Source organism: Xiphophorus maculatus, chromosome 10, assembly GCF_002775205.1.
Source record: "Xiphophorus maculatus strain JP 163 A chromosome 10, X_maculatus-5.0-male, whole genome shotgun sequence".
NCBI lineage: Eukaryota > Metazoa > Chordata > Actinopteri > Cyprinodontiformes > Poeciliidae > Xiphophorus > Xiphophorus maculatus.
Genome location: NC_036452.1, coordinates 12,343,371 through 12,370,531, shown reverse-complemented (window position 1 = coordinate 12,370,531; position 27,161 = coordinate 12,343,371). Strand labels below are relative to the sequence as shown.

Genomic DNA, 27,161 nt, shown 5'->3' with positions numbered 1-27,161 from the left:
TACGGTTGTGCTAGCAATAATGTTAACATTTAGCATATTGGTACTTAGACATTAGTTTCTATTCAGACATGTTTGCAGTTCTTTTGGATCAATCTGAAAGAATTTCCACAACAATAATATAGCGATTGCCAGGAATGTAACATCTACTGATAATGTAATCATCTTGGCCATTTTGAATGTAGAAAAAAACAATAATTAAATAACTAAATAATGCAATAAGGTTTTTAAGCAAATAAGGTAATAGCATTTTGTTAATTGTGCAATTAGATATTATATTGTTGGTTGTCACAACCTTTTCTGCTTAATTTCCTGTAAGAACATTTTTTAATGTATTTCCCAAAATACCTGTTGACAATTCTTAAAGTTTTCAAAAAAACTAGATTTGATTGACCATTTTACACATGAAGATGTACATACACCAGCCGATGCAGATGAACATCCACTTGCGGAGCTTGTCAGTGGAGTATGTGAGGACGATCGCAGTGTGAAGGTAGCAGCCTTCTCCAAACATCCAAAAAAAGTTGGTGGAGTGGAAATAGTTGAATGAGGCAGTGACAAGTCGACACCAAAGCTGAGGAAATAATAATGATAAAAAAAACCCAATGTAACAAGGAAATAAGTTGGGAGAGGACTTTATTTAACTTTTTTAGCAATATATTGTAATTCAAGACATATGTTTTCTTGTTCATAGTCATTTATTTAACTATTGAGCCTCCAAACCTCCAGTCTGAAAATGTGGGTTGGTCTTTTGTTTCAGCTAGTTCCAAATGAACCAGAGTGGACTTTTTTTTTTGTTAATTAGGTGACTTTTTGGTCACAGTAAAGCTCATTTACTTAAGACAGCATTCTATCTGCACCAAACGTTCAGACAGGAGATTAGACTTTGGGCATCTTTTCTGTTTAGTTCATTGATTTTTAAAGTTTAGATTCTTCTAAAAAAAATCCCATAATTTTTCTTTGTCGTCAAGGTGAAAGGTTAAATAAAACATAGAAACGAGAACAGTAAGCAATGTAATGTTTAAGTTAACCTCCACTCACCACGTTACTTTCGTGCACCTCTGGGCTCATGGTCAGCTGGACGATGAACCAGGTGGCGTTTCTCAAGATGAAGGCGGTGATTAGGTTCCAGTGGATGATGTTTCTCAGACATCGGATACTCCTGAAGAAGAATACAGACATTAACAATTTCATGTTTAACAGCAGACTTCTGCTTGAAGACAAGCAGAGTCAGGACCATATCCAAAGCAGAATTTAACCTGCTAAAGCCAGACTTCACCAACTGGATCACTAACCAAGTAAATAAAATCTGGTGGATTTATATAAGTAATTGAAATTTTGAGGAGAATTTTTATTTCCCAGTGCTCCTGACAGCATTCTGAAATGTGAAGCAACATTTAAATCCTCTTGTCTTCATTGTTGTGTCATGTGCCTAAAGTGCCATGTTTCTTTAATGATGTAAATAAACCGACCCTGGGATACAATTAAGGAATCTGCCTAAGTGCCTCCAAGCGAGCGCTCAGAAATAGAAACACACAGCTGAATGGACAGAACAAGCCAACCTCAGACATTGTAGTGACAGCCTCATTTGTCGTCACCAGCTGACAGCATTATCAGCCAGTCAAGGCCGCTCTCTCTTAGGCTGAGAGTGGGCAACATGATTTATTTTTTAGCACGCATACATTTTTAATAGGTGTCACTTGCACAGGCTTTGTGCTGACTGTGTCGGTGAGCATGGCCAGAAATTTTCCAGTTAGTTGGACTATCGCTTCTATTAAGCGAGCAAGAAAATAGTTTCCTCAGAACTCCCACGAAAAGTGCTCCAAAGCTAATTTAGTAACATGAACGTTTAGGAGGCTAAAAATAAAACACATTTATGGCTCCATTAATTGTGTTGTTTGACAATTAGGTGGCTTATTTCTCTCTGGTTCTGCTCTAAGGATTAGCGAGGCTGCCGTGCCAAAACTATGAGGGCTTTTTATTCAAAAGGTCGTATTAATTATGATGCATGACCTCACTTCCTGTGCCGATGTGCCAGTGGGGCCTGCTGGGTGTTAATTACAGGGAAAAGCTGAATCCTTCTGCATACAAATCTTAATGATACACTGTATTGTGCATTAATTGTTTGAGTTGATCTTATTAAGCAGCAGTCACACCACTTTCTGTAGTGCAAAATTGCACTTACCATCTCTATATTAAAGTAATTAGACATATTATGTATTATATTGGAGGCTAAATCATTTCTAAATAGCAGCTGTTTTCTTTCGGTTGATGATATCCTGCAGATCAATATCCTTGGAGTAACTTGAAGGCCTATTGAGAGTCTTGTGTTGGATATACACATTTAAATCCTTGCAGTGAATATAGTGCAAGATATGAAGCATCCCAAGTCCAGTTCTAGAAAGCTACTATCCCGAAACTTTTAGATGCACGCCCTCTCCAACATATCTTCATCAAATGGCTGAATTCCTGCTCTGCAGACCTGGTAACGAGCTATTCATTTGATTCAGGTGTGTTGGAAAAAGGATGCATCTATAAACTACAGGTTGGTATCTCTTTAAGACTGGATTTCAGCACACCTGAACTGTAGAAAGGTTTGTGAAATGTAATAGTAATAAATAATGTCCTTTGAATCAATCTGCCGTTAAACACGTGTTGAGCCTCTGACAAAGTTATACGCACTGCATCTTAGATCGCTCATTCACTCACTACACAGTACCTTGTTCAGTGTATTGTAAGTTATGACACACTTTAGACATTTTTACTTTTTAGACTTAAAGGTTTCATATGTACTTTTAGAAAAATACTTTACTAGTGACTGAAAAAAAATCCTGTGATTCAGTTAGGAGAAAAACATCCTCCAAACACAATTTCTTTGTAGTTTATGGTGAAGGAGTTGTGTCAACAAAATTACTAAAAAGACCACATAAAAGGCACAAAAAAAATCTACATCAAAAACCTCCTCATGTAGATTTTTTTTGCGTCTTTTATACTTGTCGGGTATTCATTTCTGTTCTTTCTTCTAATTTATGAAAAAGGAGCCCTGACAAGGAACCGAGTTTCCATACGGTATAGTGCATAGAAACGTAGGCCAACATTTCTGCATTAGAAATTCTTATTTAGTTCGTTTATCAGAGACACTGAAATTTGGTGTTTTATTAGCTGCAGGACATAATTGTTACAAGGAAAACTTGTAATTCCTTGTAAAAAGTGATCAGTTACTTTTTAAATATTGAAATTGTTTACTCGTTATCCTTTCCAGATCAGACTCTTTTTGGGTGAGCCCAAATGGGTTGTATTCCATCAGTCCAAAACACAAAGCACATTTGGAGTCCATACTTACTTTGTACCCACCCAACCTGACAACTGCATTAACATGTTGACTGGGGCTTAATCCTGCATGAAATGTTTTTTTTATTATTTACACAACTGAAGGAGATCTGTAGAAGCTGAATTTTTCATCATTTCACAAAGTGCATCTCAAATATAGTGAAAAAAGGGAAATATTTAGGTCATTTGATCATGGATGATTTATGTGCAGTGTCAGCACTGTAAATAGTACACAGAAGGAAATGTGCCCAGCAGATTTTAAAAGTCTTCAGATGAGATCATTTTCAGAGCACTCTTGCGTTCCCATTTATAGAAGCAATTAATGGTTTTTTAAGCTGCAGTGAAAAGGATAAGCTGACATTTAATGATGCAGCTGTGAAAGGTATCTTCCGACTTCTTAAGTTGTATGGACGGGCCCGGAGTTTTATTTATTCAAGAGTATTCTTTACTACAAGTAGATTTAAGTGGTTATATTTCACTGAACCCCTTCACACTTATGAAATGTAAGACCCTTTACTTTGTATCTAATGCTTTTTCTCCTGTTTTTTTTTTCATAACTTTTTCTGTGTTGGCAAAAAATGCCAACTGCAGCTGCAACTGACCGTGATCTCAACACTGTTGTTCAATAACATCTATTATCGCCTCTATTTGAAACATTATTACACTGAAGCAGCAAAAGGGACAAATCATTGTTATAAACCAAATCCAAAATAATTCAAACAATATTTTTTAGGAAATTAGAAATATATTTGCTCAAACTAGTGATTAAATAAAAGGTTGAAATTCATTCAGAGGATGTTCAAATACTAAGACATCTATTGCAGCCACACAGAGAATTGAGATAATTAAAGTCACTTCTACCGTCTCTTATAAGTAATCTGTGCACAACCTTTCGCTAACTGGAAGACAGTATTGATTCTTCTGCTGTCTAGCCTAATCACCAAAGACGGGCACTGCAAACAGACGAGTTCCTGATGATCAGAAAGTCCTGCATGGGCTTATTTGCAATAAACCTGTGATATTGCATAGTAAGCTTTTACACAGAGAGCATACATCACTCTCAGTCCTCAGTGAAGGTCTCCAGAGTGAAGATCCACTAATGTTAGCTTGAAGATTCACTGTAAATAACAAGTGAAAACATGTTGTAAACTCTGGTTTAATAATAATTTAAAAAAACAAGGTTTAAGACATCAAAACAATAAAAAAAATTCTTATTTTGTAGGAGATGAATCTGGGGCATTTTCTGATGAACATTATATATATATATATATATATATATATATATATATATATATATATATATATATATATATATATATATATATACACACACATCAGCGTGCGTGTGTGTGTACACAGTTAAAACCAGATGGACGATGATTTATACACACTGCATATAAATAAAAATTACACCACTATACCAGCTTCAACTAGCGTCTTCACAAAGTTATTTCCTTCTGTTTTGGAGTTAATAAGCATATTAAGCAGCATCCTTCTTAAAGTAAGCAATTTATTTTATCAGTACTACCTTAAAAAACTAGCTAAGAAGGGTTGACAAATCAATTATTCAACTTATTTGCTATTTAACAGAAAGTTTTGCTAAATCATAAGCTGGTAGGCTGTTGAGAGGGTTTGTTTAAAGATACCAGCACCTTTACAAAAGGTAAGAAAAATATTGTTAACTACTTAACTGGCAGGGAATCTACACTGCTGTTAAGAGCCTAGACTATATTGGGTTATTTTACAAAAAGTAAATTTTTTTTGCAGCAAATTTATGACGAAATGTCTTTTTATGTGGTTTTATGCGAAACGCAAATTCAAATCTAATTACATACAACCTAATTGCTCTTTTGTCACTTTGTGATGAGTGGGTGGGCAACAATTCATAGCTAAGTGTTGGTAAACACAACATTTCAGTGGCTGGGCTACTAACAGCTAGACCTTTGTTCATTCTGAATATTTAATACAAAGTAATAAAACACATTTTGTCTCTTAGAAATCCTTTTTTGTGACAAACAAAACACATGTGGAAGATGTAGAGCACAGTGACTATAAAAGCATGTCAGTAAAGCTGAAGTCCAACAACAAGCAGAATGCCATTAATTTTAGATGAGAGAGGAAGTATACTTAAACCACTGACATGTATATAGTGAAACGACACACAGTTCAGTAGATATCACTCAAATTCAAGTGAGTTCTCAGAGTAGCTCACTGTTGTGTTGCTAGAGAGGCACTTTACATCATCTAGAACATTTTGATATAAAACCTTGGAATCTCCCATTTCCAGCTTTTACCTCACAACGAGTGTTACAAATGTATATAGCTACCTTGTAATTCAGTGAAAACATTTTGAAGTTCGTCAATAATTTCAACAAAATACTTTCATTTTGGTAGTATTAATTGGTAAAAAGCAAAGTTTTAAATGGTAAAACAAACTTTGAGTGCACAACACATTCTTTGTGGGATCAATGTTTGATGAACACTAAGTAAAGCTATTATTAATGTAAAATCTACATCATCGCCTTTAAGTACATAATTGTCTGCAAAGGTGCAGATCACGCCATGTGATTTTAATCAGAATAGTTAACATCTCTTCACCTCCAGGTCACACAAAGGTGCTTAACATTTTCCATTCAGTTAGAGTGAATAGTTTGGTAGGATTATCTTGTCAGCTCGAAAGCACAAATGCTTGTAAGTGTTAATTAAATCCCTTCTAGAGTCACTTTTAATTATACTTTCAAGGTTGAGGATGTGAAATGTTCTTACTGTGCTCTAAAAATGGCCAGAGGGCAGGTTTTTTTTGTTTTTTTAGCAGTTTTTTTTTAGCAATTTTCAAAATTTTCAAAGGCCCGGCAAAAAAAGGTTTGTAGGAAACAGCACTAAGCTGGATAAGGTTAGTACAGAACTTCATTCGTAAAGAACCGGATAGGATGGGCTATCAGCAAACGAATCACATAGCAGGTAATGAAAGATAAGCAAATCCCTCCTTAATAATCCAAACACACAATAAGTGGAAATATCCACAAGGAGCTCAGCACAGGCCAGCGAAATGAAATCCCGAGCTCTGGCTTGAAGGAAACAGCTGCCAGTAGTAATTTTCTGAGACTCTCAGATCTTTACCCCCAATAATAAAAAGAATTCTGCAGGCTGTTCTTTGCCATCCAATGATAGAGTTTAAAGTTTTTCAAAACAAATTGGTTCCCAGCTGCCAGAGATAAGGAATGTCGTTCATGTTCCTTGAAACCTCTGAAGGATCTTATCTCAAAGCTCTTACTTCTTTTAATTTATGTTTCTTGGGTCGATCAGCTGTCGGAGAGAACTTACCCGGACTAAATGTGGGTTGGTGAACAAAAGACTTCAGAAGTTGTTTGATTAGATTTTACCCACCTTGGTTTGAATTGGATCAATTCTCCTTCACTATTAGTCAGGTTTAGGCGAGGGCTGCTTAATTATGTTTAATAACACATTAAGTTTCAAGCTGTAGGAACTCACCTTCAATGAAGGCAACATGAGAACTTTAACGCAACAAACTGGCAGAAACAAACATTTGAATATTAAAAATTTAGAGGTTATGATAACTGCTGTATCAGTACAAGGCCTGTTGCTGTTTTCAAGATCTTAACGCAAATTGTCTCAGAACCTATGGCAAAAAACAGCATGAGATTAATTAGTCAAAACCAAACATAAACGATCTGAAAGGTAAAGTTCAGTGAACAAACCTGGCAAATTTAAAATAATATACACAGGAACACAAATACAAGCATCTGCTACATACTGTATAGTTAAAACTAGAATTAATGAAACGTGCGGTACCATTCAAGGAATGCACTTTTAAAATATTCACTTTGCAGGATAAATTTGTCAACAAAAAATAAAGACACAAACATAAGAAAGACATAAAAATTGAGATACATTTTTGGCATATTTTTCCCAGTGTTGAGTCAAGAATGTGATATATGATGAGCTTTTGCAAATAAAATCAGAATAGACAAAATTCAGCCTGGACTTTGTGATTTTCTTAATCCTTTGTTTGAACATCCAAATGTCAAAACAGCAATAAACAGTATTTCACATCATTCTGGCATGTGAGGAATTATTTTTGGTTATATTAATTGGGCTAGACAAGAAGGTCTTATGCTGATTTAATGTCAAATTTAATGTCAAAGAATGGCAGAAAAATGTTTTCAGTGTATGCAATCATCTATTTCAATTGTACATTCTCACTAACAGTAGGTATGTGTTCCCTTTAAATCGTTTAGACTGGGTTGAACAACCCTCAGGACAGAGAATTGGTTGTTCTCCTCCTGAAATTAGCCGTTTATTGAAATTAATGTCAAACCTTTTTGTACTTTCAGAAATGAAAACATTAAATCCTAAATTGCTTGCCATAATTTGGCTGAGTCGTGTTCAGATGAGAGGGGAGAATTGTAAAAAAATGCAATATAAATGCAGATCATTTTCACCTGAATCCATCTGACCAAAATTGGCTTCCCAGGAACATCGAACATTTTTTTGAAGCCTCATCATAATGCGCCGCATTGTTATCCAGGAGAGCGGTGTGTTTCTTGAGGCACATACAGCATACCGCTGAAAGATCGCCATAAAACTGGTCATTTACAGTTGGATTCCACACAGCGAAATGTCACACAATGCTGGCTGAAAATGCTCTACCTGCCATTTAAAATGAAATGTGCACCCCGCTCTACGCGCTGCTCCTTTTTCTCTCCTCTCGTTCCACAGCACTGCGCCCGAGTGTCAAAGCTTTCTCCCCATCACACCGCCAAGTGACAGCTTTCCCTTAAATTGTTCTTGGTTTCATTACGAAGTCAAGAGGGTGAGTAATAAATGCCAACTACTTCTCCGGCTTAATGCCATTTTTAGCAGGCCGACGCTTGTCCTCCCTCTCTGGTCAACAAAAACACGGCAAGCATCAATGCGGTCCTGCAGAGCTTCTACTTATTATGCCTCTTTGTGCCCTTTCACGCTTTTCTCACTCTCCAGTGCTCTTTCAGGGATCGATAACACCCCAGCTATTGAGGGTGCTAAGACCTTTCTCTCGTTAACACACGTCTTATTTCGGTTAGAAGAATCCCTTCCCACCTTATCCCAGCAGGCATCCAGAGGACTGTTTTGATTTTCACCCTTTCTCTGGATGGGTCTATTATTCCCATTTGTTGGGAAGTGTGCCCTAGTTTTTGCGGGTGTCTAAACCCCTTTACATCTGCTGGATTGAGATAGTAAAGGTTTCATCCCATGGCCAAATGGGTTTTGAATAAGAACGAAAGAGTCTTTGAACCTCCCAGGATGAGGAGGATCCTGGTGCTTCTGTCACATCAAGAATGTCTTTAGGATTATCAGCACCAACACTTACCTCAAGCACAAGAAGAGGAAGAAGGCAATGAGCAGAGCCACCATGGAGATGCAATGACCCAGGAAGTTTATGATGACAGCGATCTGGAAGTGCATCTTGCCTTTTTTCTGCAGGATGATAGAGAAACATTAGATGAGGTTTTTTTTTTTTTTTTGTGGATTTTTACGATTGTCAGCATTTGCATTTTCATAGATGGAAGGGGGTGAGGGACCAAAAAATGTCACCCCTATTTCTCAGTTTTTGAGTTCTGCCTCCAGTGGAGATTTTGAACATGAGTGCACAGCAGGAGTGCCAGTACTCACATTTTAATTAGAATCGGACATTATTACTAGATGAAGCCTCAAAAATGAATACCTACTGACATAAGCAGCCTTATTTATTTTGTCATCGTCTTACAGTCTTGTTTCTTTGCAGCTTCGTTTTATGAATTTTGCTGTTTGTTGTCTGTCTTTGGTCAAATTGCAGCTCACCACATGATGATTTTCAGATTTAGGAATCAGTTTCAACAGTCAATAAATTCATGTAGTTCGCTGAGTATTTCTCTATTGCAATTCCTGTGTAAAAGGGCGTGATGATAAGGGAACACAACCTGGGACAAAACTAACTAAAAAACTTTACAAAGCGAAAATGCTAAGTCAAAAGAAGTATTTAACAGCAAGCTGTGATAATAGTGAAGTGTTTTCTGAATTTTTTTGGCTGAATTTTTCATTTATCACTTTTTTGGTTCTGAGAGAAGAAAATGCTGCAACAGAGAATGCCAACACTTACCTCAGACACAGATTTTAGTAAGAGACAACAGATGATAGGCCCAATCACCAATGCATGACTCCTCAAAGTCACCACAGAGAAAATATTTCAGATGAGATTTTCAAGATTCATAATTAAAATCAGAAGGCTTGCAGCTTCTCCTCTGCTAATTTCATCTGAGACCAATTTCTAAGAGTTCACACTAAATAAATTCACATCTCCATGTAAAATGGAGTCTTAGACTACTGTCCGTGACATAGATATCCATTGTGATCGGATTTGGCCCAACACTACCAGCATTAATCTGTGCTGTGAAAGAATTTACGTAACCTGCTGGTGTGTATCCTGAGATTAAATGCGGGCATGTTTAATCCCTACCCCATCAGCAAGTCATCTGTTTCACTGTGTTTTGGTTTCCCAGCTCAAATCTGCGACTATTAATAAGTACGCTGCGGACACAGAGCAAAATGTCAACAGCTCTTTTCTTTCTGACTCCAAATCATCCCTGATATCTGCTCAAGGCTTTGATAATCAGCACAGGGAGAGATGTGGAAATGAAGCTCTTCTTGAATGTATCATTGGATTATAATACTGTCGGGGTCAGAGACAGATCACAGTCATTGTGAACACGGTTGGTTTTCTGATAAAGGCAGAGAAACCCTTTCAGAGCTGAATGAACAAATGATAGTTTTGAATTAATTTCAAATATATTTTAATCCAAAACTCATGTCACATGCGCAGTTCCGAGTGATAATCAGTTTTTGCTTTCAGAAATGTGTAATCCCTCCGGTTTGACCCAGGGCTGCTGTATTTCCAGTGCTTGTTAAGCTTCAGTGGCCGTTTGCAGCCCGGTTCAATGGAAAACCACCAAAGAACTGGTTTGATTTTCCACAGACAGAAGTCCAATACATAGCCACATCATTTCATCCATTTAAATATAAATTCCCTGCACACGCTTGAGCCTCTCTCTGGTAAATTCAGAGAGGATGGTAGGGCAGCAAGGTTTCTCAGTGTTTGCCTTCTTTTGCATAAAAGCAGATGTTTCGATGTCATCAGATTACAAATGTGCAATGCAAATTGGCATTTTCAGAACACCGAATAACATTTATGGATGATCTTCCAAATGGGACTCATGGAGGATTTTTTTTCCCAGTAGCATCTAAACGCCAGGTGGTGACATTCAAAGACCCAGAAATGATTTTAAAACAGTTACAAACCAATGATTTTATTTTATTTATTTTTTTGACAAAATTGGCCATGCAAATTGTTTGGCAGAGTATACTAAATTATCACTATCACTCGTGATTGCTTTACTGCTTCTTGAATAACCTTTTAAAGTTAGAGGAGTCGATGCCACACCAATTAACAGGATCAAACATATTTTTAATTGCACTGTTTAGTCATTGTGACAACGTCCTCAGTTCCTGATGCAAGCAGTGTTTTACTATTTCCAAATTACACCTGCATGCGTACATCTAAATACGTCTAGAAGCAACAAAAGAAGTTGCCTAATCAAAGTCTGGATTCAAATTCCAGACTTTTCAGACCGTGATTTAGATACTGTGGTATTATGTTAAACACTCCTGTCCCTCCTTGGCTAAATTAAAACAATGCCACCACAATGATGTAAAAAACGAAATGCCGGTTATTGCCACCAATAGCAGCACAAGCATTTATCTGGTTTGAGGAAATTACTTTTCACATAAGACCAGGTTGATTTGGATAGGTTTAATCCTGTAATTAATTAAATCGTTACTGAAAAACAATTTAGGATTTACTCAGCTTATTTTTGATTGATATTGTGATTTTTTTTTCTTTCTCTTGAGGGTCTGAAACATTTACATGAGCCGATAATCAAAACCAGTAGAAATCTCTAATGTGAAAATCCTTTTCGACTGCATGTAGTTCTGTACTTTTTTGACCTAATTATCCTCAGCAAGCTGCTGCTTTTTAACTAGAACCTTTCAGCTTATAATCACTAGATATCCAATAAACTTATGTAAAGAAACACCTCGTTAAGCACTAAGCTTTCTCCGACAGTTTTATGGAGTGAAAGCCGAAGTTCGGAAGGGTGGTCTTCTTGAAAAGCACTAAATAGTCCAGTACCAGACACTGCCTTGTGCTGTGCTGAGTAACCCTTCAGGACATAACTCAAGAACACAGGGAGCTTTAAAATGCAGAGACCAGGGATGGGATTGAGAGAAAAGGAGGAGTGGGACTACAAGCGGATAATATAAGACCCTCTCACCACCAGCCTCAGGAATCAAAGTATGTGGGCCACAAGAAGCAAAACTAAACCTGACACACTTTCTGTCTACCACAAAGACACTGAGAAAACAACCGCAGGCAGCACCCCAAAAAGGGAATAATGGTTTTATCTACTTCTCAAACAAACTTCCTAATAAGCGTTTGATCCACTCATTTTGTCTGCCTAAAAGGACCTTTGAATATTTGCTTCCTCTAGTACATATTGCTGCAGCAGTCAGCTTATTGTTGAGTTGGTATTAGTTGTTCATGTGGAACGACTGACAACACTATTAAAGGTGAGATTTTCTGCCACACGCAGAACCAACTTCTTCCTTCACTGATAAAACGAGGGATCAAAGTCAACACCGACGTGTCGTCCTCTGACTGGCTTTGGTGCTGTTTGCTCAGATCTAAGATGCCCCTGACACTCAGCCATTTAAAAATGCCGACTCAAACACCTTCACAGAGAAGCTCCTTCCCCCTCGTGTCAGTCACTCTGAGGCTGGCAGCTGGTGATTTATTTCACGGCTACAAAAGCAGGAAAAAACAAACAATTTTCAAAGGTCAGACACTCTATATCCATCTTCTGTCTGGATCGATTGAACATCAGAGTCTAACTGTTTTTTTTTTTTCTAAAAAGCCCTAACTGACAGGTTTCAGTTGGAACAGCGTTTCCACATCTCAACAGATGTTTGATGGCTGCAACCGAAGGACATGCCTGCAGTGAGAGGATAAAAATATCAAAGGAGGTGATATTTTATATGCTTCTTACAGTCAATAAACCAGCAGATACTGATTCCACTAACGCATACAACCCCTGACAGGAAATCTGAAGTCCTGTGTCTTAGAGGACGAATAAAAAAATGTGTTTGATAGCTCAATATTTAGGCTTTTCAAACCACACTGCACACATCTAATTGTGGTGCAGTTCTTGCAGACCACAAAGGGCAAACGTCATTTTACACACACACAAATACTGCTGCACAGTACCGGATCAGGACAAAATGGAGTTACAGTAAATGCTAAATGCTACTTGGGCAATATTGATTATGACTGACCTGCAGTCTCTCAAAATTTGAACTTTCGCAACTATGCCAGCAAATTCTGTTACATCAAGTGGAGTGAAAGTCAATCCAACAAACAAAAAATATTACTGTCATGCTGAATCTCCGTGTCTGGTACTTTAAATAACAAACACCCTATATTACTACGTACTGATTTTGCAAGATTATGACTCAACTATTGCACAGCTCTGTATAAAGCCTAAAAATACTATGTGTAGGGGGGAAAAAAATCATAACTTGCATTCCCATCGTTTACCAAAACAGATAAATTATTTTTAAAAAGCCCACAGTACCCAAACAACTACAGTTGTACTTCAGAAACAAACTGATTTTGTTGATAAGAAGATTATGTTTTAATGGCTTTGGAGAAAGGGCTGTGATTGAATTAGTCATAAATCAGGCCATGCTGCATCAACTCAACCCACCGTCATTGGAAGAAGGAAGTTCATACTATCTCTTCCACTGATCATGTCCCCATCTCCATTGTCTCTCTGCCCGACTTTCTAACCACACGGCCAGAGATTTAAAGAGTGAAAAAGCAAAGGAGGTGGATTAGCAGTGCTTGCCACCAACTGATTAAGGACATGTTTTTGGAAAGTTGTTGCTGCTCCATGGAAAATGCGTCATGACACTGTCAACCAGCAACAGTCTTCAGTCAGAGGCCTCCTCAGATTTGCTGCAAGACTGACTGCTACCGCACAGCACGGCATTACTGTGCGGCATCAATGTGAATCATTCACAGTGATTCTTTAAAGATCACTGTGAATGTGAGTTAAAACAACTATTAATTTCCCTTTGGGATAACTAAAGTATTTTCAAATTAAATTTGCATTACTTAAGGTACACCGCTAAGCCAACAAAGCAGCTACCAAAGAAGAATTACATAAAGGTTGTGAAGTGGCCACGTCAGCATCCAGACTTCGGGGCTGCAAAAAAATCTTTCTATCAGCAGCCAAGAAAACCCTTAAGTATTCAAAGACATTTCTGAAAACAGGAACAATTCGCAATCCTCTCTTATTGAGTTTACTAATAAACGTTTTTCACAAACAACCACGTTTCCACAGTTGTATGTTACTGTGGTGCTTTGATTTTTAAAAAAGGTAATCAGGTTTACTCTTAATATTTTGGGTGAAAACAAATGTTGCACGACATCGCACAAAGCTGAGCTGCCATCTACTACATGATTAGGTTAGGATGGGAATAATTAGGAATATTATCTTGCATTGCTGTAGTTCATGCCTCGAAGAATTCAAGCTATCAGAGGAGCCGAGGAAAATGCAGCAAAGTGCTAATTCTGGTGCTTTTTAGTTCCCAAATGTTTCTCCCCAAAGTCACAGCCAAAGTTTAGTAGACAGCTGTGATTTCTATGATTATTTACAGCTTCAAGAGAAAAAGACTGACCGAACATCAACCAAGAGCAGTAATCTTGTATTTTTGCCAGTGTTGCTAGTTTTAGAGCTCTGAATCTGCAGAAAAAAACATAAACTACTACGGTGAGGTTTCTCTTTGAATTAGAGTCACATCCTGCACACCTCCACAGCCCTGCTCCTGCAACCAGGAGCTGTTAATTCATCATTGATTTATGGTCACAGAGGTAGCTGTGAGGCTAAAGCGCTCACAATTCATGTGTTGGGAAAGCGCCATTAAATCAACATTTGATCAATACTCTTTGGATGACTGCCACAAAGCAACTTTCCCAAAGGAATATCTTGAATCAGATGAGAACTGGAGAACAATCTCCTTTTCATCCGACCTCTGAACCGCAGAAGATGTCTGATTTTCTATGGTGATAGTAATAAGAGCAGCACTGTATTCATTAAAGTTACTTTTCCTGAAGGGAAAAAACAGACGATGGGAATTTAGGATGGTGAATGGTGAGTTGTTAAAGCTACGTGACAGTAATATCTGAGATAAGTGGAGATGAGGCTAAAGCAACTATAAGTTCGGTCCTGTTATTTTGCTCATTTCTTGATGTACGGCTGCAGAGAAAATACTTCTCACTGTCTCTCGATGTTATATTATTTTTTCTTTTTGATTAGATTCTGTTCCCCTGTTTTCTTTTCTTTGCTCATTTATGTTTACTTTCTTACATTCTGATCTCTGCACAGATGGTCTGTTGCTAATCAGCCCTCCTGTCCTTTGTTAGTCTTTAAATCTCTCAGCCTATTCAGTCAGATGCTCATCTCGTCTCAGTCGTCCTATACTGCAATGGCTTGTTTCATCCCCCACATAGATGGGTTTTTTTTCTGGATTTACTGCTAAAGCAGCTCCTTTTGTTTCCAGTTAATTTAATAAAGTAATTTTGTTCCACCTACTTCCTGCCTTTAATTCTGGTATTTGCTTTTTTTTTTTTCTCTCCTCAGAACTGTCGCAAGAAGGAAAAGCAGGGGCTTTCTTCTCTCGGGGCAAATTTCCCGGCTCCCGCTTTGGAATACCTCAGTGTTCCCAAGACGGATTATAGCTAATATTTACCACGTTTTCTGAGTGTGCTCAAAGCTGAACTGAACTTCTAGAGTAGAACATCTTGTAATCAGTTTTGATTCTTGATACTATTCTAAAGAAGAATGACTCTTCATTCTGCTTGGATCACATCTTCTCTTCATGAGAAGAATCTGTAGAGTTTCTAATCTCCAGTCCTGCCGGTGAAAACTCTTCACTTCCAGTTTTCGCTTAACTTGTGCTGATATTTTGTCCGTTTCTAAATAGTTCTGATAGATGAGTGAATCAAACAACAATGTACTGCCTCAATATGCCTGACTGGGCGCATAACCAACAAGTGAAACTTCTGGAAAAATTCACAGAAGAGGCACATAAGATTAACACTAGAGGTTGCAGAGCCCAAGATGTTGAGATTCTCCAGGAGAGGCGAGCATGGATAGCATCAGGAAGGAACACATCAGGTCATGTTAAATGTTTTGGAGTTAAAGTCAGGCCAGACTGAGGTTGTTTGGGTATGTTCAGGGGAGAAATTATTATATTGGTAGAGGGATGCTTAGTTGGAGACACAGAACAGGAGGCGAAAAGAAAAACCAAAAAGGAGATTTATGGATGAAGCTAGTTGGTGTGGGGGTAGAGGATGCAGAGGATATGACTAAATGGAGACAGATGATTTACTGTGGCAACGTCTGAAGGGAAAAGCAGAAAGAGAAGAAGGAAATGCTTAAAGTTTGCTCTTGTTAAAGGTTTTACATCCTTTTCTGGATACAGAAAATTTATAAATAGTGGCTCGTGGTTGTGGGGCCCATTTGCGTTTAGGGAAGCACCCACCACTTTCACTTGATGCAACACTTAAGATTGTCTTATCTAGGAATAATCATCAGTAAACTTATGCTATTTGCACAGCCTGCAAGTGCAAAATTTGGATTCAACAGATGGTCGGGCGGAGCAAAGCAAGTGCACCGAGTCACATGTTTCCATCGTGTAATTCTGTATTTTACATACAGCGCAAATCCATCAGATGTCTAATTGTCACAGCCTGATTTGGGTCAGAGTGTTCAGTCTGTAGCTCTGTCCTAATTAAAATAAGCGCTCATCACGTAATAACAATGAACCATCCAGGTGGAGGCTGAGATAAAAAAAAAATGCAAATAGATAACAGCAACATGTGCAGGGATAAAAATCTGGAGCATAGCAGGATAAGAGCAGCAGAATTCATGCGGCTCTCTAGAGAAAACACTTAGGAGGGAAATGATCACTTCTGCTGTTCATTTTATGGAATTTAGACAAGAAACATTTTCATTTGTTTTAAAAAGGAAATATGTTGATGAAAAGGGGCAGGAGCTCCCACTAACCCATGAAACAAGTCATGCAACCAAGGCAAGATGACTCTAAAGTCATTCTACAATGCACATTCAAATTCACTCATTGTGCTTTGAAGCAGATTCCTCCCAGTGATGCTCATGGGCAATACACAGTCGATGCTTATATTTTTAGACTCCCCCGATCCCCTTGAGCGTCTCTGAGGATGCAATCTTTGAGAAACCAAACCCTGAGTCCATATTTACTATAAATACGCCTGAAGCCAAACTGCTCCTTCCACTCCTAACCTTGCCTTTGTTGTCTTTTTTTTCTTGATTAAAGTGCAGGGTCCCTGCTTTAAAGACAAACTCCAAAGGGCCCCATTAATCAGGACACATGCATACATAAGGCACACTGTCAAGTCTTACCTCCTCGTGAAGTATGGCCTTACACATGGAGTAGTTCCCCTTCAGCGCCCACGTCCCATTTTCAAGACATTTCCTGTAAACGTTATCTGCACAGAGAGCAAGACAAAAACCAACAAGAGGTTATTAATAAGGGTTGAAGTGACTTGTTTTCTGTTTGAGTAATATTTTAGCTTAGAAATGTAACATACACCAAGAGACAAATTTGATTGCACTCCTTGTAAAGATGTGTAAAAAGTCTTGAAAAAAATTATGTTCATTTGCAGCAGCATAACCTCCCAATGAACAATGCAGAAAAACATCTTTGTTAATGGGACAGCTCTTAGTATTCTCCTACAACACTTCACAAGGTAGGAACATTTGGAGAGATGCATCATCAGCTCTTTTTATCTGCTCTCGTCTCTTCAGCTCAGCCCACAGGTTTCGTAAAACGTAGGGTTTCTAGCATGAGATATTTTGTGTCACGGTTAATCATTTGTGTTTTCTTGGTTGTAAGCTTTCAAATTTTTATTTTGTTGAAACACACAATTTCATTTCAAATGTTGTGGCATATGAAATTTCACGACGCCATGCAATGTAGCAATGTTCTTCCAGGAAATTTAGAGGGGAAATGCACCCACACAATTGGGTGGCAAGATGGACGTGGGTCCTCAACCAGCCCAGATGCTGGTGATTTAGCTAAAAACTAAGATTTGCTACATTTGGATTCCTTACCATGTAATCAAATAAAAGTTGTTTTTTTTTTCCTGATTCTGTCATTTTACACAGATTTCTAAGTGTGTATATTTAAAATAAAATTCATAACCTGGGTTTTTATCTATATTTAATCTGTAATTTCCCAGAGGAAAAATTGTTTAATTCAGTTTTTATTTTCTCTGTGCACACGTTTTCCATAAACTACATATGGTACTGGAATATTTTGTTGTGTTTTTACACATCTACATTTGTCTAAGTCTGTAAATGGAATTTTCCGCTCTTTGCGTCACTGTGACCTTTTTCTGCTTTTGATCTTAATAAGAAGAGATGCCATTAGACGTATTTGTAAAAGCTGTGATTTTTCACACGTTTGCTTTCAGGGTACTGTACCACTCTGTGCCTCAACTTTGGGAAATTGTACATTTAACCCTGATTTATTCTCAAATGACCTACATTAAACATGTATCTCCGCATCACATTAGCCTCAATTACTGTCAACATATTCCCAAAACATCTACACTGTTAAATGAGAAAAAAAAGACCAAAGTCAAATAATGAGCTTGGGTTTTATTTATTTTCTGGCAGGAAATAAAAATGCTACACACCACTTGATAGAGCAGCTGGAATATTGGAAGGGGCTGTGATGAAAGAAGTGACAAATGATGAGAAAAATTCAATTTTTCAAGCAGACTTGCTGGATCATAGCTCAGGACATGCATTAAATGAAAGAAATGAAAGAGGACAATGTGGAGCTCAAAGGCATGGAAAGAAGTAATTTAAAGTTAAATAAGGAGAACAACTTTTTTTAATATAACCTCAGTTATAAACCAGTAACTTTCTGCATCTGGTATTTTGTGAACGACTAGCTAATTAGGGCCTGAAATGTATTTTCCCCTTGCAATTTTCTTCTGCCTTTCCATGTTAGTCACACTTAACCATTTCAGGCCACTAAAAATATTAACATCAGATGACTTGTGTACGCAAGTAACATGTGGGAAATTGTACTTAGCTGTTCAAAAACATGTTAATAGCAGATCATTTGTGATTTAACAAATAACTGCTTTCAAATATAAATGAAATATAATTTGAAAACAGCATTTCATATTTTCTGTGGTTATCTTCTAAAATAATACTTCTTTTCTTGACAAAAAGGCAAAACCAGAATAAATCTGTAAAAGTGATGCAACTTTTCACTGCCCCTTTAAATGAAATGGATTTAAAAGTCAGAATACATTTTTAGAATGCAGAAAAAGCTATTTCTCTTCTTAAAAGCAGATAAAGAAATGACATAAAAGCATCTGAAAGCTGTAACCTTTAGATTTTACTGTAACTCATTCCCTTTGCTCTCATACTGATCAATCTTTTTTTCAGATATAATCACAAATGTCATGCTGCTATGGAGAAAATGTCCCTCTTGGGCTTCGAGGGGTGTGAACGTGAACGCTACGTCCGATCTTCATGTGCTGACTTACTTCTGCCATAATAATGTTACGTGGCTGCAGCATAAAAAATTCAGCACAGGTTTGAGGGATTATTCATCTTCAGGTCAGGTTCTCTGTCAGCCGGTGAGCGGTGAAAACAGACTGGCTGACGCGTTGCTCTGCACAGGGATATTTTTCACAGAGGTTTAATAGACAGTTCGGACCCTGAGCTTGTGACCGGTCGTCTCCATGGGTCATCAAATGTCTTCCCGGTGACAGATGGTCTTTTTTTTTCTTGCAGAAGGGAAGTTTGTGGTTAAAAAATTCAAATATATCAAAATCGGGAAATATTACAACCTTATAGCTTTATAACAGCATCTTCTTCAGAGACAAGCTGTTTAGGAGTGTATATGAAAAAAATCCCATCGGTATGAAGGTGGATACCTGAGCTGGGGGGCTGATGAGCCTGAATGCATGTTTTAATAACTAAAAATGTTTGGGGCGGGCAAGAGATAAAATGGGATTGGGTTGCCTGAGGGCATTAATGTTCAATGAGCTGAGTAAAAATAGCAGGTTGACACTGTAAAGGGACTGTCAGACCCAATCAAGATTACCTGGCTTGTGATATTCCCTAAACCACAAATGCAATATCCTAGAGAGCTTTAAAATCTGCCTGTGGAGAATTACGTCAAAGTCAGAACAACGTTGTGTACTCGACGGTCTGAAAAAAACACAAACCTAATTCATAAAGTTAGTTTTAAAAATACTTTCAAGGGTATCTTAAAAGATTTGAGTGCACTATAAAAGTTCAAGACCTGCGGTTTTTTAAAAATCTATATTTAATTTGTAACCACTTCATTTCCCTGAGAAAAATCCATTTAATTCAGCTTTTATTTTCTCTGTAGACCCGTTCTCCATAAAATCTCCCATTTTCACCTTTTACTCAAGCCACATTTACATAACATTGAAAGAGTACACAGCTGCCCTCGGGGCTCTTACTCACACTTCATGCAAATATATTGTAGTCGAAGCAATAAAGTCACATTGTGTCCCGTTTACAAAAAAAACAAAGCTGGCTTGCAAAGCAATTGTGTAGAAGCAAATATAAAAAGATGCATCAATGAGGTCACAGAGGATAGTTTTGAAAATGGCTTCAAGGTGTGGCACTCTTAAAAAACACAGTTTTAAACTCACTGCAAATTGCAGTCTTTAAAATGTTCCCGCAGTTCTTTTTATAGAGGGTTTGTGAGCCCATGGCTGCTTTAAGCTGCAAGTCAACAGGTTAAAAAAAGGGAATTACCAAACAAAAATGAAAAAGAGAGAAAAAACTTGCTAAAAATATATACTTTTATACCACTCAATGCTGGATCTCTTAATTTTTAAAGATAATTCAGTTTTGTCAAAATAAAAACTGTTTGCAACAAGCTTTGAGAGTCTCTGAGTAAACTTGCAACATGTAGTAAGTTTGCCAGAGAGAACAAACCAGAACTTCTGGAATAATCTTCTTTAGACAGATGAGTTTAACATTTCAGGAAATGTTTGAAATAAACTTGAACCCTCCTACGATCCGTCCAGCAGGTGTTTAATGTTTGGTGGTTGACTTGGCCAGCTCTCAATCAGTGAATGCACCATGAATTCTACTGTGTCAGAAATTAATGGGGGAAAATGTGAGATCTGTCAAAAAGGTCAAAGTTGAAGCAGAACTGGATCATTGAACATGACAACTTTTGAGAATAAAAACAATCAGAAAATGTAAGGTGTAGCTGGAGCCCTGGTTCATGATTTCATTGAGATACTCTGCAGGGATTTCTAACAGGCGGTACGTTAAAAAAAAAAACCCTTCAGAAGTAGGGAATGGGACAAGCTTTTCTTTGACACCATTTCTCACACTAGTGCCAAAGACTGCTTGATACTAAAAAAAAATCAGCTCACTGAAGTTAGTTCAACCAAATGGCGCAAAATGGGGTCCTTACTTTTTTCTCAGCTGCAAAAAGCATTTTTGTTTCAATTTCTTGCTTAATGAATGAAGTAAAATACATTGCATGTTAACTTGTAATTCAATCCCATTCTTTTCCAGAGATAATTTTAAACAAGTCCCGAAGACGTCCCAGTCGTGCAGCCAGAAGCTTTGAGGAACAAATGTTGAAGCTTTCAAACAAAGCAGCGAGACCTTGAAATGAATTCTTTCTGGCACTGCTCGCAGAATGATTTATATCAGTTAAGTATATGCAGTCTGTTCCCCTATGCAGCTCACTTCATAAGGTAATGAAGTGCTCTTTCTTCTTTTTGACATTGTCTGACAGCTTACAGCTGAGGAGAGGAGAAGGGTTTAAAAGCCACAGCTAATTAAGATTGATTTAACAACAAAGGCAACAATTTCATTTGCTACTTATACAATTAGTGATGCTTCCTGCTGCTACACATGCGAAAGATGTGAGCTGTGTGATTCAGAAAACCTCCGCTGCTTCGTGAAGGAAAGTGAGGAGGAAGATTTATATCAGTGTCTCGTGTGTATGTCGAGTGCTGATGTATCATTAGAATACATTTGGCTGAGATAAGCAAAATAGAAGGAAGCGGTGACACAGTAAGCACGGAAAATGATACACAAACATTTCTCAAGCACAGTATCTTAAACATCTTCACAGGTTTTACTATGAAAACTGATTACTTCTGCAAAGAGGGAACCTCTGAGCATGCAAGAAAACCCCCCAAAAGAATCAAAATAAAACAATAACCCGTTATGATGAAAGTCTTTGGGGAAAAAAGGGCTTGCCCTGCACTCTGTCTTTATAAAAAAGTTGACTTAAAGTGATGAAAACAAGTAATAAAAGAATCACGCATACAGTAGATTCTCATGTAACTTAGTCAACAAATATTTGAGACAGGGACAAGAAAACAGTGGGGCTTGGTAATGCAATTAAAAAAACATCTCATGGAAAATCTCACTGGTAATTATATTAACTGGCATCAGGACAGTCACAGGATTGCTTGTAAAAGCAACATAGAACAAAGGCTGAGTCTTATAAAGAGAATGATGGGGAGGGGTTTATATCCCTACTAAGGTTTGTGTGAGGAAATGCATCCCAGTGAAAACTGATTTCATCATGTTTTGCTTAACACATTAATTAAAAGAACTGTCATTACATGGCTCATGGGAAAAGCATTAAAACAAATATTGAATGTCAACCATCACCAAGGCAGCACTGCATTATGAAAGAGATGCATATCTGTTGTGGTTATCTTTGCAGGGGGTCAGTAAGACTTTAGGAAACTATCATCAGGGAGAAAAGTTCAGTATTGTATCCAGAAAATTCAATTATACGTTCATCAAACAAGGAAGGATTATATAAAAAAGCCCTAGAGATGATTTAGTGCTTTCTGGGCCTTCGTGCATTTTAGCTCAGGCTTTCAGGTGAAACGGAGAAATATTCAGAAATCTGGCCACTCAAAATGTGAGATCACATTGAAACATCAAATTCTCTGGTCTGAACAAAGAATGCTCATTATCCAAGTTCAGGACCAGGACTGGTGAAGGTGCAGAGGTGAAGTGTTACACATTGAATTGGTAACTTTCACATATGTGGTGCTCCACTAATGCTGTTCTCCAACTTATATTAACCCAAGTCTCTTGTTTATGAGGGGAATGATGCATTTCAAGATAATACAAGCTTCACTGATTCAGAAAGGAAGTGTGGCAAAGCAGAAAGAGTGTACTGCATTGAGCCAGAGACCGACCAATCAGGCATTTACTGGTTATTTTTGGTTTTCTTTAAGCTCGCCAATTCAGTTTCTGAGAAATTGGACAAAAACATACTGTACAAAAAACCTTAGGAGATCCTTCTTGCTTATGGACATCAGCATTTCACTACTCTTCGACCAAACTTGTATTATACAAGTTACAACAACATGTAATTAATAATAAAGTATTTCTGAACTGAACCGAACTGGAGTAACAAAAGTGAAAGATGTGAAGTCAAGTTACCCAGTGCAACCAAAAGATGATCACTCATTAATATGGTGGCATTCATGATAGATGTTCAAAAAGTGGATTTTAACACCAGTAATTGTATAATTTAACCATATCCAGGTAGTTACTTTGGATAAGCAAAATCAGGAAGTGATTAAACTGAATTATGTTGATTTTAACAAATGCAACCAACAAAAAAGCTACAATAATAAAGCATGATAAAATGCTTAGGTGAGAAAGGGTGTTTACAAAAAGAGTTGAAGACATAATCAATTTGATCTGAATGCATAAAGGCAAAATATTTCAGGTACAGCTGATATTTGAAATATCTCCTCCAACTTTTAGAGATACTAAATAAGAAGATATTTTAGTTTTATTTAAAATTTTTAAGCATATCAGTAGTCTGTAGTGTTGCATCAAATCAGGAATAGACACAAGCTAATGATTCAATGCAGAATGGTATGGTACAACCACTGTGTCCTGCCCTGTGACAAGTTGGCCCACAGTTTTTGTAACTATCCTTTGATATCCATAGTGTTGATGGTTACTGTTCAGGTCTGAGCTGATTCCACATGTTTGATCTGGGTAGAACTGGGAGACCTTGCTGATCGTGCCTTGTTAAAAATACTACCAGGGAGCTGTTGCAGCACAAGTTAGACATGTGGATGAAGGGTGACACTGACGTAGCGTGGTGCTGTCAGGGTCCCTCAAATCATGACCAGAGGTGACCCACATCTTGATGCTCAAAGTAACCGTGGTGAATTTCTCCACAAGCCACGTTATGCATACACACAAGGGCCAACTGTGGTCAGCAAAATCAAGATTCTATAGTGAACACAATTTGATTTCACAAGCAGAAGGGATAGTCAAAGTATGCTGGTAAATCCTGCCATGTACTGTTGATTGTTTTGAAAATAGCCCGTGAAAGGATTTGCACAAAGTACAATTTTCTTTGGCGATGTGGCTGGGACATTGCCATCGAAAAGTTGAATGAAGCCAAACAGTCCTGTTTTCCGTGACTGGAAAAATGTGCATGGACACATGTTGTTCCTTACAAACAACAACAAAACTTGTGTGTTTTCCAGCAGCCATTGCACAGCGCACACAGTGGTAAAACCAGCTGGGTAAACATGCTCATCTTCAAAAAATGAAGTGAGCAGAGCTCTGCTTGGGGTGATAAGGGGCTGGGGTTGCTAGGTGAGGAGCAGTGCCCACTCATTGTGATTCAATAATTTTGAGGTTTTTGAAAAGGTTTGTTTTCCAGTCACCAAGAAAACATTTAGCTATTGCCAAAAAGTGGCTGGGTGATTTTTTTGTTAGCACTTGGACTGTTTCTAGAAGCAGTAAAGACCCAAATGGAAGTACAAAATGTGCAAAGAAAGTTTGTTTAATGGGTCTCCTTTAATCATTACTTCTAATAGAATTTGCCGAGCATGTGTTTGAGTGCACATAACAGCTGAATCAAATTAGTTGGACTTAGAGAGAGCCTTCACAATAGTAGTACTTTTGTTCCAACAGTCTTGTCAAGCTTGACATCTCTACTAAAAGTAAAACAGAAAACATTCCACATAATATGCCATATAACCAATAAATCAAATAAATATGTCAGTCAACTGTGAACTGCTCCAGAGAACTCTGAAGGTCATAGCTTGATGATGCCATCATTACCACAACATCTGGAAACAGCAACTATAAGATCCAGGGGTTCTCAAACCAAACTATGCCTTGAGATTGTGTCCATTGAAACCAGAAGCAGCCCTGATGGAGTCCACCCTGCATTATGAAGAACTTAATATCCAGAATGCTTACGCAGCTCTGGGTTTGGCGCATCAGGGACCAGAAAGCTTGTAAAGGGACCGCAGCGTCCCAAACTCCTGCAGCAAACCCCCAAAGGATGCATCAGGGGAGTATGGTCATAATCATTTTTCAGAGCCATGAAACATATGTGGACTGGGCAATCAATTTCCCATGACCCCCTCATCGACTCTGCAAGGATAAAGGTCTGGTCCCCTGTTTCACAACCTGGGGAAAAACTACACTGAGCTTTGAGAGTCAGTAATAATATCTTTTTTCCACTGCAGCTAAAATGTGTAATTGCTCCCCTCTGCTAATTCCTTTTAAAAGGCTCCGAATAAAAACACCATCCTGGTCTGCCATGGAAAATCTGTTGTTGGCTGAGATCGAAAAGGAATGTCAACCATGACAGCCCCACAATGTCCAATGAATTTAGCATCTCTGAGCCAGACCTGGTACCTGCCAGTTGAGATATTTTTTTTAACCCGGCATGGACTCAGCCGTCTCCACAGTCCATAGATGTTTAAACACTGGAGTGGAGGAGAGTCTTAAAGAGCTTCCTCCACCGATCAACATGTCACAACGGCCCTGAGGCCGAATGAAAGTCCTTTGCCACAACGTCTCTCACTTCTTCTCTTTGACCATAACCAACCACATCGCAAACAATGAATTTCTCTGATTTCTCTGAACCTTTGAAACATTTTAAGCCTAAAATAAAAAGGAGTTAGGATAGCTTTTCCTGTTTTGAGTCCCTGTGCTATGCTGCTTGATACTGTATCTGCACTATGACATGACATCCTATGCAAATCTATACTCTTTGCTATGCCAAAATGTATATTCAATATGTTAAGCTAAACTTTCTCTGTACAATGCCAAATCAAACAGTGTCTGTGTTATGTGAAGCTACACTGCCACTGTGCTATGCTAAGCTAAAATGAGCTAAGTAAATTAACTGTAATTGTAGCATGTTAAATGCTAGAATGCAAACAAGCATCTATAAGAAAACACATAAACTAGTCAATTTAACAAAATGTTTATCTCTATTAGTAATCCAAACAATAACGCTATACATTGTTTGAGCATAGTTAAAGGTTAATCTCTGAAGTTTTGTGGGGAAACTGGACTTCACTTTACTAAATTTACGGGGCATGCTCTAAGCTGGCCATGCAACATGGCTGAAATAAGATTTCCCACTGTGCCTTTTGCTGAGACAGTGGCAGTAGCACCTCTTTATTACCATTCTCCTGCAGTCCTCTCAGGATGTGAGCCACTGACAGCATCGTAAAGAGTCTTTGCACGGGGTCGCAAGCTCAATGTCCCTAAAATATCTGCTAATTTTATGTAGAGGCTGCTGTCAATCCGAACTTCTGCCAAGAGTTTCAATCACAATACCCCAAAATGCCTCCAGAGACTCTGAGATGGCTTGCACCGCATTTCTGCATTTGAGAAGATGCACGCTACACAGTAAATATTACTTATAATATTTGCTTCGTTATCTGCCTCTGTATGATAATGTGTATGACAAGAGCAAGGTTAAAAATCCTACTGGAGCACATGCTCCCACCTTGCAAGCACAGCCCAAATGATCCCCTTTGCATTTTAATTATAAACATCATACCGGGCAAACAAACAAGCTGCTTGGTAACAAATATGATCTCACACAGAGGGTCGCCTCTGCAGCTAAAAACGCAGAACAGAGCAGAGGTGTGGTTGTAATTGTACGCCCCTTGCAAGCAAATATGCTGACCCAAATTTAGTCACAGTGGCTTAGTGCTCCAATGTTATTGGATCAATGGCTGTAGCTAAGAAGCGTCTTCCTCCCCTGCGCATCTGAAGCAGGGGTCTAATTAACGCCCGCATCAGCATAGACGAAAAGGACACGTTATCTGCACTAATTGAGAGCAAACTGCAGTGTTTCTTGCACATCTGTGGGGGCAAAACAAACTATACAAACAGAATCTGTATGCACAAATTCTATTTACTTGTGCATACAGGACGTTTCATATGAGTCAGACACACAAACAAATGATCATCAAGCAGAGCCCGGGGAGGCAGCAAACATGGATACAAATGTCAAAAAAAAAACTTAGAAAAATATATAAATGACAAGAAAGGTTAAGGAGGTTTTGAGGATGTTTTTTCAATAACCCGTCGTGTCAAGTAGAAAAGAAAATGACTAAACTACTCAGGCACTTACAGTATATTTACATAGACTACAGAAAACTTGTTTTACCTCAGGGCAGAACATTAAATCAGACTAATCTTCTCTAGTTTCAGGTAATCTATTATGCTAACAATTATTTCTAGTTTTAAAATACAAGAATAAGAGGTGAGAGATTTTTTTCAGATTTTTATTTTAATTAT

At 38.0% G+C, this 27,161-nt stretch overlaps 1 protein-coding gene across 1 annotated transcript in view; it reads right to left on the bottom strand.

Moving 5' to 3' along the window:
• Positions 1-27,161, bottom strand: part of LOC102235780 (corticotropin-releasing factor receptor 1-like) — an 87,087-nt gene that overhangs the window by 20,227 nt on the left and 39,699 nt on the right. Inside the window, exons 5-8 of the mRNA XM_014468684.2 lie at positions 16,923-17,008; positions 8,699-8,805; positions 1,039-1,159; positions 418-571 (exon numbers count right to left, since the gene is read on the bottom strand). Of these exons, the coding sequence (XP_014324170.2) occupies positions 418-571; positions 1,039-1,159; positions 8,699-8,805; positions 16,923-17,008 (468 nt within the window). The remainder of the gene's footprint in view (positions 1-417; positions 572-1,038; positions 1,160-8,698; positions 8,806-16,922; positions 17,009-27,161) is intronic.